General features: G+C 34.5%; 2 protein-coding genes across 3 annotated transcripts; one reads left to right on the forward strand and one right to left on the reverse strand.

Moving 5' to 3' along the window:
• The first annotated feature begins 2,897 nt into the window (after nt 1–2,897).
• Nucleotides 2,898–7,646, forward strand: LOC113743191 (NADH dehydrogenase [ubiquinone] 1 alpha subcomplex subunit 13-B). The gene is made up of 3 exons (XM_027271144.2): nt 2,898–3,233; nt 7,110–7,181; nt 7,302–7,646. The coding sequence occupies exons 1-3, from the start codon at nt 3,019–3,021 to the stop codon at nt 7,444–7,446; spliced, it is 432 nt and encodes a 143-aa protein (XP_027126945.2). The 5' UTR covers nt 2,898–3,018; the 3' UTR covers nt 7,447–7,646.
• Nucleotides 7,647–9,515: 1,869 nt separating this feature from the next.
• On the reverse strand, nt 9,516–18,096 carry LOC113743366 (cellulose synthase-like protein H1). Of its 2 annotated transcripts, XM_027271354.2 has the most exons (9): nt 17,763–18,096; nt 17,333–17,657; nt 15,540–15,665; nt 14,832–14,948; nt 14,498–14,710; nt 13,801–13,906; nt 12,900–13,087; nt 11,001–11,351; nt 9,516–10,127 (listed from the first exon to the last, which is right to left on the reverse strand). In XM_027271354.2, exons 1-9 carry the CDS (start codon nt 18,017–18,019, stop codon nt 9,576–9,578), a joined length of 2,235 nt encoding a protein of 744 aa, XP_027127155.2. In that variant the 5' UTR covers nt 18,020–18,096; the 3' UTR covers nt 9,516–9,575. The 2 variants fall into 2 exon arrangements, with proteins under 2 accessions (XP_027127155.2, XP_071904770.1); XM_072048669.1 differs by lacking the exon at nt 11,001–11,351.
• Nucleotides 18,097–18,386: the final 290 nt, after the last annotated feature.

The following is an 18,386-nucleotide window of genomic DNA, read 5'->3' on the forward strand; positions in this document are numbered from 1 at the left end:
CAAAGTTTAGGTACCAAAACTGCATTTTTTGCCTTTTTTAATTCCATTTTGGCCGGACACGTGACAGTCACATGGCTTTTTCCGGTAACAATTTGGAAAAAAAATGTCAAGGGTACTTAATGTGCTCAAAATTGAAAGTTCGGGTACCAAATTTGTTTTCGTCCAAAATTTGGGGACTAAAACCGCTCGTGCGTCAAAGTTTAGGTACCAAAACTGCATTTTTCTCTTAATATTTAGATCATATTTGGGTCATGAGTTTGAGATAATCCAATATGATTCAATCCAAAATTACCTAATCTAAAGTTGAGCGGGTTAGGTATAACTCATTTAAATAAAAATTCAATATCAACCCGTCCAATTGTCACGTATAGTCAAATCTAAATGTTCATCTAAGCCCAATGATTTACATATGGCTTGGATCAATTCATGCATCTCAATAAATAGATTATTTTTCTGGTTGTGCCATATCTTTTTCATTTAGCAATCAAGTCCAATTATTCGATGTCAAAAGCACTAATTGGTGCGTGTTTAGTGTTTAAAATATTTTTGTAAACACAAATGCATATTTACATACCTTAATAGTTAAACCTTTTCTGATGGTATAAATTGCTGTTTTAGATGGTACATTTGAAAATAGAAAAAAGAGTGAAAAATGAATGTTATGTAACACATACCTATACTTATCTAGTATAAGAAGAATTAAAAATACTAAAATTGTGGCATATCATTTTCGCACTAAAATCATTGAACATTGTTTTGAAAATCGAACTACATTGGCCCAGTTAACCATGAAACAAGTATTACACTAATCCAACTCTATACCATCCCCAAAATAAAGAATAAAGAAATTGAGCAAAGCCAGCCAAAACCTGTAAAAACAGACATTAATCGATTGTACATTGTAACCTGATATATGGAAGTACCATGTATATATGAACACAAATAAACAGTGCCATTGATTTATTTACAATAAAAATGTTGACTTTAATAGGTAGAGAGTATGTTAAGCAATTGTGGATTTTTCCTCCACATCTTTATAAATTGATAAGATTTAATAGAATAAATAAATTACAAATGACATATTCATGTTATCATATTATTTATAGATTGTGTTTTTGAAAAGCATAATTGGAGAATTTATTTTCTTATGCATAAACTTTTGAACAAAGCCCCCAAAGAAATCAAGAAAAAAGCAAGGGACAAAAAAAATATTAACAAAATCCATTAAAACCTTATATTCTCTTCATTCTGAATTCATGCCTCCAAGCCTATGATTCTTGAATAACAAATTTTTGAAAAAGCTAAGGAGGATCAATGAAATGGTTGAAAATTTCAGAGTTAAAGACCAAAGGCGAGATTGGATGGTCTCTGTGCAAAAAAAGTGCAAGAGAAGAGTTAAAGCCTTGTCCATTTATTAACTATTTTAAAATAAAGAAATGAAAAATCTTGCAGTGTTCTATCTTCCTCAATCAAATAAAAAGTTTCAAGTCAAGATTTTATTGGCTCTTCGTATTTAAATTTTTTTATAATGACTAAAATATAATCATGCAAGGATTGCAAAATCTAAAAAGGGTCTTGAAAACATCACCATCAACAAAATTACCAAGTCTTATTTGATCAAGAGCTTTATCATTTAGCTTTTGTTTGGAGAATGGGTTATAGTTAATATGGTATTGTAGCTGCAACAATAACATTTAGTATCAGAAAAAAATAATTATTAGTAATGGAAAAATTTTTATGACATGCTGGAAAAAGATCTAAGAATTGTTAGAACTATTTAACCTAAGTGAAAGAAATGATCTTATGATAAAAATAAAAGCACGAAGATATGTCAACACAAGTAACAAAAAGTAATTTATTAGAAAGAATTATCGAAATAAGGCCAATATCTTTTGATACTAGAGGCATTTCTTTGGTCCTTATACACGTTACTGTTCGATGCTAATAAATATTTGAATGAGATAATTACATAATACTCCAAAATAATAAAACATGTGATTTTTCCACAGCCCTCCTTATGTTTTTTTTTTCCTATGGCATGTTGTTTATTAAAAAAAATAATATCTGATTTAGAATTATAGAGAACAGATTCACAAGGTCAAAATAATTTTTAACTTTCATCTCATGTTAAATTTTTTGTTAAAAATTCAAAAGCATGATTAGTAAATCTATTATTAATTATATATATATATATATATATATATATAATCACAAAAACAATAAAAAGTAATAGTAGGGCAGAGGGGGAGCACCTGCAAGAGTAGCAGGACAGGGCTACGGGCGATGGTAATCGGGGATGGAACAGGGAATAGGAGCTCTCCCACCCGGTGCCATTACTTTAAAAGTTACTTATCCCAAGTTAGAAGATGAGTCATCCTACATTATCAACTTCGTAAATTAAGGTATACATCTTTCATATATACGAGTCTTTTTCCTTTAATCTCTAATATAATCTCTTGGACTCTCCTTCCCTCTCTTAGATTATGGATAATTAAATACTGCTGCTTGAGGAAAAAATAACTAAATCTTGTCTACAATTAACTAATTGTCGAATCAAATTGAAATGAATTCTCATTGAACAGTGTTTTGATAGTGAAATTATCTCAAAAAATATTTCGCTTGCATCATAAACACATTTCTCAACCCATCTTTTTATATTTTCAATTAACTTTTTATTTCACATACATCACATCACAAAAAGTGTTACAGTAATTATTTTAAATAATATTTCAAATAATACCCTATCCAAACTAGGAATAAAATTTGTTCGACTTTCAGCCTGTTTACTACTCATCAATGCACAAGGCAGGCGTGGCAGATCTGACGCACAGAATTCCACGCCTTCTCAATTCGTCCCTAATTAGATGAAATAAATGTAAAAAGGAAAGAAAGTTCCAGTCATCGCTCGCTCGCTCGCTCGCTCACTCATTCAGCTGAGCACAAAGCCCACAAAAACACACACACAAGAATAAACAAAAATACACACATAGAAACACACAGTAGGAGATCGGAGACAAGATGACGGAGGCGGTGGTGAGGGGCAAACCCGGAATGGCAAGCGTGAAGGATATGCCGCTTGTCCAGGACGGCCCACCACCGGGTGGGTTTGCCCCGGTTAGATACGCTCGACGGATCCCCAATTCAGGGCCCAGCGCCATGGCCATTTTCCTAACCGCTTTTGGTGTTTATTCCTATGGCATGTACCAAGTCGGTAAAGGCAACAAGATCCGTCGGTAAGGCTAATAATGTTCTTAAATAAAGTTTTGGTCTTTAATTGATTTGGGTTCTTCTTGTCTTCTAATATTCAGAGGCTTTGTTATGATTTTTCTTTAATAGATGAATAATTGTGGTATTTTGGACTGTAAGAGAGTAGAAATGTGGAAATTACGTGTGTGTCTTTTGCATGATTCAGAATTTGTTATCAAGTTTAGGGCTTCAATTAGTTTGGGTGTCAGTTCTTTCTCTCTATTGCCCATTATTTGTTGGTTCTAGTATGAATTTTTGGATATATAGGATTATATTATTGGAGTTTTGGGCAGAAATAAAGTAGAAATTTGCAACTTTTTTTTGGGAGTGTATGGAGACTGAATTTTGTGATCATGGACTCAATAAGCCTGGAAATGTTGGAAATGACCTGTAGGCTGCTGATAACTTTATAAGCGTTATTGGTTCTACTCATCCTTATTTTACACGTGTCTTATGTTGATGATATGCATAAGTATTAAATGTGTTTCATAACTTTTGTTAGTTAATATTAGTGAGCTGGTGATTGAAATTTTGCTTAAATTGGACTGGCTACAGAATGTAAATCTTATTGCAAATACAACGCTTTCTGGTTTGACGTGCATTCATATGCATAGATACTGAATAGGTTATCCTACTTGAAGTATTTGTAAAATTCGCCATGGTGCGATTCACTACCAAGGTAATGGGAAAGGTCCTAAGCCCATCAAAAGAAGTTTAGGTGCATAAGAATCCTCCCACACATGATTGCCCTATTGACTACTAGAAGAAGAACCTACTAACACCCATCTTCTTCTTCTTTCTTTTTCTTCTTCTTCTTCTTTTAATTTTTAACAAGGAGTTAGGATGTCGATCTTTTCTTATCAGTTGAAGCTGGATGCTGTAAAAGAGAAGTATGTTTCTAAGATTTGTGCTGGAGGAGGAAGTTGGTTTTTGAGTCTATCTACTGTTGTACATAGTTTTTCCTTCCACAAGGTATACGTAATTAATAGTTGTTGTTGCTGTAAAGTGAGAACAGTAAAAAACTTTGACGATTCCACACATGCTTATTAGTGGAGAATATTTCTAATTCACATCCCTTATCAGAAGACATCAAACACAACAGAAATCAATGTCGTTTTTGTGTAGTTATTTTAGATATTTAACATTTCCCGCATTTGCTGCACTTACAATAGGGAATACATGATCTCCAGTTGTACCCAGGCTTTATCTGCAAACTACTGAACAGTTAATGTTTCTGATGCTTGGAAGTTATTAATGTAAAAGCTCTGGTGATGGTGGTTCTCTTTGTAGGGCTTCTGGGAAATGGCTGGGCTTTGTTGTGTAGGTCTTAGGGTTAGTCTACTCAGAGCCAAATATTGTAATTTTTATTCTGGCTTGCTTTTCCTTAACAAGCTTGAAATCATGTTAGGGTTCATCTTGATTGTTATTCATGCCAAACTCAGTTCAAGCTTAACTAGCTTAGTTTACTTTCATGTAAATTTCAAGTTTTATGCTTGAGCTGATTCAAGCCGAGCTTATAGAGTCAGCAAACAGTAAAACCTGCTTAAGCTTGCTTTGACTGGTAGATGAGCAATGTCAAACAAGCTCTTATTGAACCAAACTGCATTTAGTATCTTTCAATCCAAGTAAATGAGCTAAAGAGGGTGGGGGGGGGGGGGTGGACCCATTTTTTAAGAATGCAAAAGGTTTAGAAGAAAAGAAGTGGAAGAGAGAAGAAGAGGAAATTTGGAGAATTGTGGTGCAGTGGGATCAATGCTCCAATTTAGGTCGCTTTAACCACAATACAGTTCAACACATCGGTAGAAACTTTATTGAGACTGTAGCTACTTCTACAATATTTTATCCAATACTTGAAGCTTAGAGTTGTTTGATTCGAAGAATGTGGTCCACAATTTCATGCTTCATATGATGTGGTCTATATGATGTGCAGACGATGTTGAACTATTGCTAAGAGCAACTTATTGTTTGTGAATGTTTATGTAGAAGATCTGTTACTTTGGGAATATAAAGTGCAATAGTCTCAGTTGTACTCCAAGCATTATATACCTGTTTATGTTTAGCAAGAGATGCTGGCAATATTCTCCTCATTCCTGGTGATTTAAAACATTGGGTCCGCTTTGGGGTGTTTTAATAAAAGTTTTTGAAGTGGTGTTTTAGGAGTTTTTTAATGTGTTTTTGGGGTTTGGTTTTTAGTATGATAGGAAATTTATTTTTATGCCCCTCTACGCACCACCTTCCCCTCTTTCCCTTCCCTCCTCATCCTTCCACTGCCATCTCCCTCCATCCACCACCTCCTCCCTTCTCCCTCTGCCTCTCCCTCTCCCTTTCTGCCAGCTACCCTCCTCCATCTCCCTTCTCCTCTCTCGTTCCCACACTCCCCTCTTCCCCCACCCCAACCACCCTCCAAATCAGGTTTGAAATAGATCCGGAGGGGGATGGGGATGATTGGAGGGAGTGGGAAGGAGGAGGGAAGAAGGATAGAGGGGAAAATAAGGGGGAAGAGAGATGAGGGAGGGGTCAGGGTGGTGTGCAGGGAGGAGGGGTGGCAGGGGTTTGCGGAGGGATGGTGGTCAGGGGAGGGTTGGGGGGAGGGGTGTTGTAGATGTTCTTTTTCTTTTTCTTTTTGTTTTTTGGTGTTTTTTGAGTGTTTCAGGGAGGATCACTGTAGATGTGTGTTTTGGCAAAATTTTATTTTGCTAAAACAGGCCATCCAAACAGGGCCAACAATTCAAAAGTGTGTATAACTGGCTAGACAGCCTAGAATGTTTGGAATGGAAAATGAAAGAATTATGTTAGCTTGATCTATATTGATATCTGCTGGCTACTTGCCTTACCTATATACTTGTAACAAATTTAGAATTGAATGGAATAGGATCTCAAGACATATCTTTGCATAAATGTTCTGTCTGACCAATAAAATAAAAAATCTAAATCTCTCAGACTCAATAGATAGTCAACTAGAAGAGAGAAAATTTCTTGAACTCAATAGATAGTCTTGGAAAGCAGTAAAGAAATGTGGTCAACTGCCATATCAGGCTGTTTTACAATAGACTTGTAGAGATGTATGTAGAACTTCCTGGAAGAATAAAGGAACGTTTGAGCTGTGTTGCTGATACTACCAATAAATTGACACGAGATAGATGGCAGAGGTGGTTTTGGATGTTTGTCTATAGTAATGTTATGGTTGACTTCTTTTTAAAGACTGAAAGCAGAAGTTGATTTCTGTATCACCATTTTGTAGCTGGTTTTCTTCTTCCCAAATTTTCACTGCTGTTGCTACTTTTTGGGTATATTTGGATTTAAGGAATCAATAGTAGAAGAAAGGAGAAGACTAGGAGATTTAAGATCTTGTGTTGGAATCTGTTTGAAAGAACCAAATGAAATGCAAAGAAAGGGAGGCATAGTTTAATCCTTTACATCTTAAGTTGTGTTTTTGTCAGAAATGGCATATCACTCATACAAGTATTTGATGAATATTTTATCGAGTACATTCCTGATTCCTTTTTTTGTCCTTCCATTTTATTCTTTCCTTTCATTTTCCTAAAGTCATGCAAACTAGTTTGTAGAAACCGCTCTTCTTCCTTTTACTTTCAATCTTTTTTCCCTGTTGAGCGGGATGGTATCATTTACTTTAGCACTAGTCTTTAGTGTTGGAGTTTTACTCATAAGCGAATTTATTTTTCATCCATGTAAATAATCAGTAGTAAAACTCATGATTTTTACCTTCTCTGCCCACAAAAAAGGAGTTACAGATGAATGTTGATTTTGAGAACCAAAGCCGGTTTTACTGAATTCCGCTTGAAGTAATACAAAACACATTAATGTTATGTGCATTATGTGCTGACAGTTCTTGCACTATGTAGGGCACTGAAGGAAGAAAAGTATGCTGCACGCAGTGCTATCTTACCTCTGCTGCAAGCTGAAGAAGATGAAAGGTGAGTAACTTCTGTTGAGGTTTTCTCCCAGAACACACTGAATGTGCCCCTCTTGAAGTTATTGCATTTAACTTGATGACTTCCCCATTAATTAATTTATGTACTGGCTTCTCTTATCAGATTTGTCGAAGAATGGAAGAAATATCTTGAGGAAGAGGCTAGAATAATGAAGGATTTTCCTGGATGGAAAGTAGGTGAGAATGTCTACAACTCAGGGAGATGGATGCCTCCAGCTACTGGCGAGCTCCGGCCTGATGTCTGGTGAGATTGCGGCCTACCAAGGCATTTAACAGCTAGAGCAGTGTTCCATTTCATGGGAACTTTACATTCCAGTTGCCTGCCTTGTCAAAAATAAAGATGCATCTGGGAATCGTTGTTTACATGTATTCACATTCACGAGACAGTTCTGTTGTCAAAATGTTTTGATACTCTTTCCATACACTTGAATGAATGCGTTGTGCACAATCATGGCCCGTTTTTGTTTTTGTGCAAAGGGTTTGATATGGTAATTCCTACAGTCGAAGTACCTAGTTTTGCATGTTGCAGAATGCACTAGAACGTTGGTTGTCAACTGATTCAATGCATTATGCTGACCCTTGGATGACTTGAGATGAGATTCATGCCATAGATGTCAAGTGCATTAAGAATTAAAAAATCGATTCACTGAGAAGGAAAGAATAATTTTCCAGAAAGTTGTAACTTATTCAAAAGCTCACACAATAGCCTATGACCAGTATGAACCCACGTTATTCTTCTCCAAGACCTTTTTGAGTAATTTGGATACGGTGACTGACCAAAATTTAAGCTTACATATGCATATATCAAATTATCAATAGTAGAAATATGCTGATGGGTAAGTGTTGTAAAAAAAAAACTATACATCTTTTATTTTGCAGTGTCCGCGTGGTTTTTCTTCCAATAATAACACATCGCAAAATTGATTCATCCTGCTAATTCGCCTGTACCATGCATTGTCTATATCGTATTGAATCTGCCTCTCTACTTCTTTTTTTTTTTTTTTTTGCCATGAGCAGATGCAATTATCGACAAAATTGAGTGAAAGTGGAGAAAATTTTGTTAGATTTTTTGTTTAAACTTTCTTGTATTTCAAACTTCATTAATATCAACTGCCTTAAAGTAAATTATTTGATATAGTATTACAGTAGTTGATGTGCTTTCCTATAAACTAGTTAACGATTCTGATCTAAGTACGTCAAGTTTTATGGAGCATTTTCAAGTTCTCTTATTAAATGAGTTCAGTCTATGATTTTAAGTGTCCAAAGTTTTAAGAAGCATTTTTTTTTTAATATCGTGGGCATTAGGTTGTTTGTGTTGCTTATATGCCCAGGAAAAACAACAACAGTTTTGATTTCAAGATAATCTGTTTTTCGATTCAATGAAGACACCAGGATAACCTAGTTTGTGCAACGGATCTTCTGTCTTATTTCTTATATCACTCTCTTTCTACTTTTTATTATATTGCCGTTTCTCCTTCATAAATAACATATTTTTTTATATTTTCTTAATGTCTAATAACTATTAATTGAGCAATACACAAAATTCAACAAAACTCAAAAAATCAAAATGCATAATAAATGAGATTTTTTTTTTATGAATTTCTACTGTATTTTTAATTTTCTATTATTTATTACTTTTTTGAGACTGTGGTATTTATTGTTTATTTAATTAATGGTTATTGGATGTAAAGAAAATAAAAAAGAACTAAAATATGATATTTATGAAAAAGAAATAGCAATATAATAAAAAATAAAACAGAAGATGATATTGAAGATCCGCTGGGTGGTTCATCACATGTTAGTTGCTAAAGCCCAAATGGCTTTTTAGATATTAAATGGCCCCAAGGTATCTAGAAACGTTAGGGACCATATTTAGTTTTATTGAAATTTTGGGGATCACATTGGTCAAAATGGTAAACATGGGAGCCTTGAGTTATTCCCATTTAAATTTCAAAAATCATTTTGATACACTACTAAATTTTAGTCATGTATTTAGTCGAGAACATTTTGATCTAGTGGTCGAGTCTGATCAATTTTCCCCGGTACTAAACATTTGTTTCAAAACAGACATCCCTCCTTATTTCTTAAAATCCCAAGCTCCCAATCTTCTCTTACAGAAAAAAATAAAACAAAAAAGAAATTTTTAGAAAATATATGTTTTGAAAAACATCTAACATGCTTTTCAAACGTTGTATTATCTTACACTGCATTCTTTTTTTTTTTTTAATAAAGTGATATACTATTATAGCACAGTTTTACTGTGCTTTTCCAAAAAAATATCAACGATGAAAATCTTTCTTAGATGAACACGTGAAAATTAAATACAAGTATGAAACCAATACTTAACCAGTTAACCTTAAAACAACAAAAAGTCGTTTCATATTCCCCAGCTTGATCTGCAAATCTGCACAAACACAAATACCAGAGCTGCAGACTTGCAAACTATGGAAGATGGAATCCCATATTTTCCTTTCCCAAGTAACCCTTTCAAGAATGACCAAAAACATAAGACCACCCATATGCTACATACCAATTCTCCTATTCCCCACTCTATTTTACCTTCACTCCCATGTATGAAATCCAAGAATCCAATACCCAAAGCAGTCAAATTTACCATCAAAATGGTTGTGCCAGGCACAAAAACTGGTGAATTATCAAATGTGAACCTTCCTGGCTTCTCATCACTCTCTTCAATGCTTGAACTTTGTTCTTTCTTTGTAACTTCAAATACTGTCTCAGACAACCTCAGGATCTTGAATATGACACTAAGGAATCCACATAACCATGCAGTCATGGCAATTATTCTAGCCATTCTATGGTTATTCCACCATGATTTTATTGATTGATTTGTTTGAATGTATTCTGATACACAATACGTGTTAAAGATCACAAAAATGGAAATTGGTATTAGTATAGCTGGTTCGTTCACCTGCATGTTCAAAAAATTAATATGTTATTAATCAAGAATTTGAGTCCCATAAAAAATTACAAATAGGCCTAACAATTGCAGAGCATCTATTTTTAGTCCCTCATATGAAAGTGATGCATTAAGATCCCTACACATTGAAAGCTTAAAAATTTGTCCCGGATCACTTTTCAACCATATTTGTCTATAAAAGTGTCACGTTCATACCACATGCTAATGAATTGATGAGTAAAAATGGAAGTAGACAACTTTTATCAAGAAAAATGCTACTTCATACCATATTCTCATTTCACATAGCTCTTTCTATCATATATATTAGTTAGGAATCAAATACAACTAAATAGTTGAAAGGCTTAAGTATAAAAGAAATGAAAGACTTGAGGGGCTTTATTTCCACATTTCAAAATCAGAGTTAAGAAATCCATGCTTTATTATCCCTTTCCTTCCGTCCTTTCGAGTATATCTCGTTAAAAGCTTAAAAAGAAATGTGTTTATGTTGGCTATATAAAGTTACAATTTGCTAATAAGTATACTTACATAGATAATGGATATTGAACTCTTCATCCACCCTTGTGCATATCTCGGGAAAACAAAGACAAAATATATATATATATATATATATATAAAGGATTAATCTTATATCACTATCAGTGTATATATTATCACCATTAAATATATGATACATGTGTAAAATTTGAATTTGAAATTCAAAATTTACTTATATATCATCCATCTAATCGTGATAGTGTATACACTGCCAAAGGAGGACAACAAAAAGGATATTTCGGTTCACAAAAGTTGAACCTTACAAGGGAGAACGGCAAAAAGCAATAAATAGAAAAAATATTTTGCAAAACAAACATGGGTTGCCTTTACCTTCGGTAGGAAATTTGTGTTGGTCAAAATGCAATATGCAGGTAGAGCAGCATAACATATTTCGAAGATCGACCTTGGGCCCCAAAGAAGGAAATAGAGATAGACCAAGCATTGCCTGAACTCCAACCTTCTGAACAGAGTTCCCAAGAATGGGCTTTTAGGAGTGAATAGTATTTCAAGAAGTCCAGTGGACGATCTCTTTTGCTGGATCAGTGTGTTAGGCCCACATGATGGAGCACACCCAAGAAAGCCTTTTGGGTTGGTCCTCAACCACATTGTTCTCCAACCTCTCCAATGGATATTAAGCCCAGTAAGTACATCTTCTGTTATAGATCCATATATCCAACCAATCTGAAAATATATAAAAGAGGACAATGGTTCATCCATTTGGGATTTGTGTATTAAATTTGACTGTAATTTATTATAAAATTTGAAGAAAAATTTTGTGCATTTAGGGTTTGGAAAAATTAAAAAAAAAATTCTTTTTTTTCTCGTTCTTTCCTCTTTGAAGAAAATTTTGAAGAAAAATTTTGTGTATTTTCTTCTCCCTCTCCACACCAGATCTACTATTCTTTCCCTCTTATCCTTATTGCCACCACCGCCGGTTGCCACCTTTCTCCGTCTCTCTTCCCCTCCCTCTTCCCTTTCTCCATCTCTTTTTCTCCCATCTCTTCTTCTCCATTCTCCTTCTTTCCACCTTCCCTTGCCACCCTTTCTCCCGCCCTCTTTCTCACCCTAACACGAGGGTGGGGGAGGAGGAGGGCAAGGAAGTTGGGTGAAGAGAGGAGAAAAAAGGAACGACAGGGGAAGAAGGGAATGAGGAAGAGAGGGGAGAGGAGAGAATGAGGAGAAAGGGAGGGAGGAGAAAGGGAAGGAGGAAAGAGGAGACGGTAGGAGAGAAAAAAATTGGAGAGGGAAGAGGTGGCGGTGGCAGAGGTGCTGGCTAGCGGAAGTGCCAATGGAGAGTGGTGGGCTTAGGGGAGGGGGGGAAGGAGGAAGGAGAAGAAATAAAAAAAAAAAAGAAAAATTATAAGTGTTTTGAGATATTTTGAATGCGTATTAAAAAAAATTGGGGTGTTTTAAGAGGTTCTTATAGACAAAGTTATTATCTATTAAAACCAGCCCAAAATGCCAAGGTCCCAAGCAGACCCAAGTTAAGCTCACCAAGTCACAAATAACAATAAGGTTCTTCCATCTAGCGCTAGATAACAATAAGTTTCTTCCATTCGGTACCATGACACAAAGCTAGTTATTTGCCACTAGAGTATAACTTTTTTTTGGAATAGTGTTTGTAATTCATGATTAGGTGATAATTTTAGAGTTCGAATGGTGGGTATATATATAGGATTAATTTTATAGATACTGTCAGTGTATACACTACCACCATTAGATTTATAATACATGCGTAAAATTTGAATTTGAAGTTAAAAATTTGCTCATGTGTCATCCATCCAATCATGATAATGTATACATTCACAGTGTATATAAAATTTACTCATATATATATATATATATATATTTTCCTTGCACATGTGCACACTTATCTTGTATCCTTAATGCACCAAATTTCAAAAACATAAACAATATTGTTGTTTCATTCCTTTATGAACTTTGGATTAAGTAGGGCCTCAAAGGTGAATTTTTTTGGAAAGGTAAAATTAAACCAGAAAACTTTCTAAATGTAAGGAAAACTAAAAAATATAAATGTGCATGTTATGGACATATGTGTGTATGAAAAGTCAAAAATAAAAATAAAACCCATTGAGTTTTACCATCTTAATATTTCGTTTATAGAGTGAAAATGAATGAAAATGATGAACAACAAATTTTATATTCTGTTTATAGAGTAAAAACAAATGAAAAGGATGAAAGTGCAAATTGTAGGTAAAATGTTCTCACCTCTTTGCCCCATGCAGTACCGTATTCATAACCACAGCTAGCAACTTGGCATGCCTCATCAATGGATTTGGAGATAGATTCAGGACTTTCTGCAGTTCTGCTTGATGAAGATAAAGCCTGAGCCACAAATTTGTTGAATTTTGTGGATTTTCCAAAAGTTTTCTCTAAATCTCCAATGTTCATCTTTCCTGAGAATAATAGTGCAATAGAATGTCACAAGTCCTTTGTGTGTCATATTCGATAAAGTGACAAAATGACTTTTTGCGTGTCATATTGGCTTCTGATAATAAAGGATTTTCAAGTGGGGCTTACAAGTTAAATTCTATTCAATTCAAATTGGTTCATATAATTCTTATTATATTTGGAATAAATTCATATAGTTTGATGTAATCTTAACTTGTTTGTATAAGTTGACAAATTCAAATCTATACTAAAATTATACAAGTTAATATATATATATATATATATATATATATATATATATATATATATATATATATATAAAAGTTGTACAAATTACGTGAAATGGTTTGAATTAAACGGAACTTAACTTGTGATCCTCTAATCCTTTCAAGTGATTCTAAAAAATTAAATATTACTCCTCGGTTCAGCACAATAAGGTCATGGCTTTCTGTGAGGTAATTAAAAGTTCTATTCATGGTTTGAGACGAAAGAAGGAAGTAGCAATTCCTTTTCCAACTTTGGACTTCTAGCAATTCCTTTCTATGTTTCTTTAACACTCCTGAGAGGTATATAGATATTTTTCTGTACATGTAGGAGTATTTATTGTACAAAATAATCAACAAAAAATGCTTTCCAACGTGAAATAGATTATCCTTCCAATTGATGATACCCCAGTGCATGAAAACAAAACAAAAGTGACAGCCAATAGCTTTCATACCTGATTTGTCCTCTGGTGATGAACCATATATGATTTTTCTTCTATGAAAGCATCCTGTCCCTCCGTATAAGTGGCCTTGATGCCCGGCCAATCCTCTCCCCAAGTACTGATCAAACAACATCAAACAAAATGGAGTAATTTTCAAATGGCATGTGGCAGACAAAGTGAAGTAAATTACACAAAGGGCATTTGTCAAACTCATTTCCTGATATTTTCTTGAAGACTAAAGCATTGCAAAAAAAAAAAAAAAAAAAAATTGCCCTAAACTCCCTTGAAGTTTGTCAACTTTGTAACGATTTCTCTTTTTCATTTGAAACGCTTTTTCTTTGTGAGTTTTTAAAACATCACTGATCATTTGTAATTCTAAATCTACATCTAGGACTTAAAAGGTAGAACCAATATGTCTTCAAATTGTTATTAAAAGCAATTATATTGTTAACAATTCACCCCCTGTGTATGTATTTTTTTGTAGGGAGCTAGTTTTTCACTTTCATTTTCTACGACATTTGTAGGAGTAAAACTTCATAATAACAAATAAGTTATTCTTTTGTTATCAAATTCATTTTCTAAAATTCAACACTGGAGAAGATTTATAACATCATAATACTTGAGGGAAAAAATGTTTAAGTATGATTTCAAAAAAACCAAAAGGAAGGAGTATTAAAACTTTGCTGGTGGAATGATGAGATTTGCTTACTTTAGTCATCACAACCATTTGGTTTCCGAAAGGGTCATCCTTCAATCCATCATAGAACTGTTGGGGAAACTGCACAAATCCGCTGTCCGTTTCATCCTTGACACCAAGAAGAAGACACATTGCATGCAGGACAACTTGGGGATTATTGGCAAACATGTCACAGTCTACATTCAGCATGAAAGGAGCATTTGTCATCACACCGGAGACTCTTGCCTATTGAAAATTTCCAAAGTAATTTATCAATATTTATGCACATTAATTTTGGTAAAAATAAAATAAAATCTCAAATAAAAACAGAAAATTGATTACTACTCTAGTAAAATTTTGGTTTTACCAGAACATTCATTGCTCCTGCTTTGAAATGGTGAGCATGATTTGGGCGCTTTTCTCTGGAGATGTAGACAATAGGAGGCAGCCCATCTGGAAGACCTTCCTTGTTCTCCGATATTACCTACATTGCATATTGGATAATTTCGATGATTTAGAGTAATACATATCACATCTATTGTACAAGTAAACTTATTTTCACTTGAAAGTTTCCTAGTGCACCATATAGTTACTAGGTTGGCCACTAAATTTCATCTTAAATGCCTTTTGAGCCCCTAAAGTTTACAATTAACACGAATTCTTCAAATCTTTTTGGAATGGAACTTCCGGTCTAAAATCTTGTTCAACTATAGGCAAAGTAGAAATTGGAAGGATACAAGCTGCAATTGTCTATTGTCTGATAAAGTTTTGGGCTAAAGTTCTATTGGAATGAAGTTTCCACAGGTGTAACACTTTAAGAAAATCAAAATACTAGAATGACACCTGGTGATACAGCTAAGCTAAGAGACTAAATCAGTAAATCTCAAAGTCCCTATTCATTCAAATAGGATACCAAATTGGTATTTAACTTGGCAACTTGGCATAGGTTAAATTCCATTCACAAACTTTAGTTACAAATATATGCTTGAAATTTACATTCACGTGTGAATTGTTTTTGCAAGGGTTTAGGACGCCAGGAAAATAATATAGGAGATAATATGTACAGAAAAGCAACCTTGATGATGGTTGGATGGCTTCTCCTGTCAATGTCGACAAAAGCTGCAAAATCTCCGGTAAGTTCACATGGCACAGATTTCTGAGCAGCTTCCTCAATCTTTTGGCAGAGCCGTCTGTATTCGTCCTACAGGGTAGAGTCAAAGAAGTAAGTTGTCTTTACTCCATAATTTATGTGATTCATCAACCCTTTCTTTAAGGCTAAGTTTGGGAGTTTAGGATAGAAAAGAAAAGAAGGGAAAACTTAAGTTATGAGAGAAGAGAAGAGAAGAGAAGGGATTGTTATGTTGTTTGGGAGTTTTGAGAATTAGTGGAATGATTTTGGATATGAAAGTCATTAAATATTTGTTCAAGACATTTTTAAGGATAAAATGGGTATTTTAAAAAAATTTCATAAGCTTCTTCCAACTTTCTCTCCATTTCTCTCCAATTTGGAAGGAAAAATTTTGCATACTATTCATCCTCTTAAATCATTCCATTTCCCTTCTTTTCTTTCCTACTAAAAACTAACAAACGAAAGAAAAGCTAACTTTCTCTTCTTTCCCTTTCTTTTCTGTCCGAATCCTCCACTCCCAAACGAAGCCTAAGAGATTGTTTCCCTTTTTGCCATTTTTTCCGTTCGTTTTTTTTTTTTTTTTTGGCATCTTGCATTTTGTGCCTTTCTTAATTTTAGTTATACTTTCTTCCTTTTTTTTTTTTTTTTTTTTCAACACAGGAGTGTCCGGGTCAAGACACGAAGGCGACCCGACTAATCCCTGCGCCTGGAGTACAGCGCCACCCCAACCGCACCCAGGCGTTAAGTGGGATTCGACCACCTGACCTTGGAGTTTCGGAAGAAGCCCAAGACCAGGTGGTCTAGCCTATACTTTCTTCCTTTGCATGATGGAAATGTTACTTTTACTCATAGTTGTCAAAATCGCGATGCGAATCGTAGGATCGTACGATCCGGATAATCAAAATTGATCCGAAGCGTATATAGAGTCGCAAATCATATTAATCTATGCAGGATCGCGTAGGATCGTAGTTGAATCGGTAGGATTGTATAGGATCGTAGGATCGTACGATCCTACAATTTTTTGTAATTTTGTGAAATATGAGGCTCCATTTTGCAAGTAAATGAAAATATGATCCTACCAAAAGCTCCTAATTGCAATTAAAGGCTGCAATTCTTTGATAAATTACAAATATATCACAAATTCCTACGATCCGATCCTACGATCCGATTCTGTGGAATTAAAATCGATCCTACGTAGGATCGCGATTTTACAAACCTTGCTTTTACTATCGGACAAATTTACACAGCCACATCTTTTGACTTTTCTGTACTTTTTTTCTCTTCTAAAATTCCCGCAAAATGGAAGACATTTAACCCTTTTTTGTTCTTCTCTTTAGTCTTTACTCTCCTCCATCAAAAGAATTTATCTCTTAAATTCACCAACTAGGCCTAGTGTTTTGCGTTGAAAACTAACATACGGTACAAAAAGTGAATTTGCCTTATATCTTTTACTTAGAATTTAATCAGTAAAATATTCAGGAAATGATACGGATTAAACTATTAAGAAACTGTAAATCCCACACTCTCTCATCATCAAGACACACTTGAAATCACTCAACTCTAAAAGGTTACAAGAGGAAAACACTCAACTTCAGAGAGAGAAACTTACTGCCATTTTGTTCTGTGACTTGACTTCAAGTTCTTAACTTCCATTTTCAAAAGCCAAGGACCAGCTAATTTTTCTAAGTTTTTTTTCTCTGAATCAATCTAATTAAAAAAGGATACCAACTTAAAATTACCTTCATTATGTTCCAATCTTCTTGGAATTCTGATGAACTATTTCCGGTGAACAAACTCTGGTCGGAGAAATACCGAAAAGGAGCTCTAACAGGAACATTATACTTCTTACAAAATGGAATCCAAAGCTTAGCAAACTCGGATGCTTCCACGAGACAAAAGTAAGTAAGAGGTGAAGCTGCATCATCAGACAAATAACATGCTAATTTGTTGGCTGGATAATCCATAGATAAGAGTGATATTACTGTGTTAACAGTAATAATCGGCGGCTCCAAAACAGGATCTGCTGTTGTTACAAACATGTCCAACGGGGGCAGCTCCAAATTCCTGTTATCCCACCAAAAAACATAGAAAAAACACACAAGTAAAAGCAAAAGAATCACAAATCAAGAAATACTATGCATATATGTATTTAAGGGCTTAGCTAGGCACCGTTGCAAAAGGCGTTCGGGGTAGGTTTTGATGGCAATAGGGTTCCATTTGATGTTGACGACAAGAATCCAAATAAAAGTGAACCATGATTCACACAAAAGAGCTACGAGCCATATGAATCCATGGTTTTTCAGATGGAGAAGGCGATAGCCAAGAAGGGAAAAGCAAAGAAAAAGAATTGTAAGTTCAATTAATCTTGGAATGGTGTTTTTAAGATGTTTTCGTTCATAGAGAGGAAGAGCTTCTGTTTTGGACATTGCAAGGATAATGGCTGAGACTTCTAAGATGGCCTTAGCAGATGGTGATGAAGTTTGTTTTCACCACTACGCTTTAGTTGTGTTGATAGGCCATATATTATTTATAGTTGTTTTTCACACTAGCATTTGCCAACTTTTTTGCAAAGAAGCAACCCGTAAACCGCTAAATTTAGCTAGGTAGCTCAATTCGTAAGGATTCAAAATAATATTTGAGGTTTTTGACGTGCATATAATTTTGTTGAGATGAATTAGTTTGAGGTGTGCTCAAATCGAAGAGAAATTATTAGTTTGAGGTAGCACACTAACGATGTCAATTTCCATTTTGAATTATTTGTTAGAGTTACGTTACAGCTTAAGCATTATATTG

This window comes from Coffea arabica, chromosome 5e (genome assembly GCF_036785885.1).
Source record: "Coffea arabica cultivar ET-39 chromosome 5e, Coffea Arabica ET-39 HiFi, whole genome shotgun sequence".
In the NCBI taxonomy this organism is placed as follows: Eukaryota; Viridiplantae; Streptophyta; class Magnoliopsida; order Gentianales; family Rubiaceae; genus Coffea; species Coffea arabica.

Coding starts and splice junctions, on each gene's coding strand:
- LOC113743366 (XM_027271354.2), bottom strand. CDS start 18,019: ATGTCCAAAACAGAAGCTCTTCCTCTCTATGAACGAAAACATCTTAAA. Junction 17,658..17,762: donor CCCGAACGCCTTTTGCAACG/GTGCCTAGCTAA, acceptor GTGGGATAACAG/GAATTTGGAGCTGCCCCCGT. Junction 14,949..15,539: donor GCCATCCAACCATCATCAAG/GTTGCTTTTCTG, acceptor TATGCAATGTAG/GTAATATCGGAGAACAAGGA.
- LOC113743191 (XM_027271144.2), top strand. CDS start 3,019: ATGACGGAGGCGGTGGTGAGGGGCAAACCCGGAATGGCAAGCGTGAAG. Junction 3,234..7,109: donor AAAGGCAACAAGATCCGTCG/GTAAGGCTAATA, acceptor TGCACTATGTAG/GGCACTGAAGGAAGAAAAGT. Junction 7,182..7,301: donor CAAGCTGAAGAAGATGAAAG/GTGAGTAACTTC, acceptor TTCTCTTATCAG/ATTTGTCGAAGAATGGAAGA.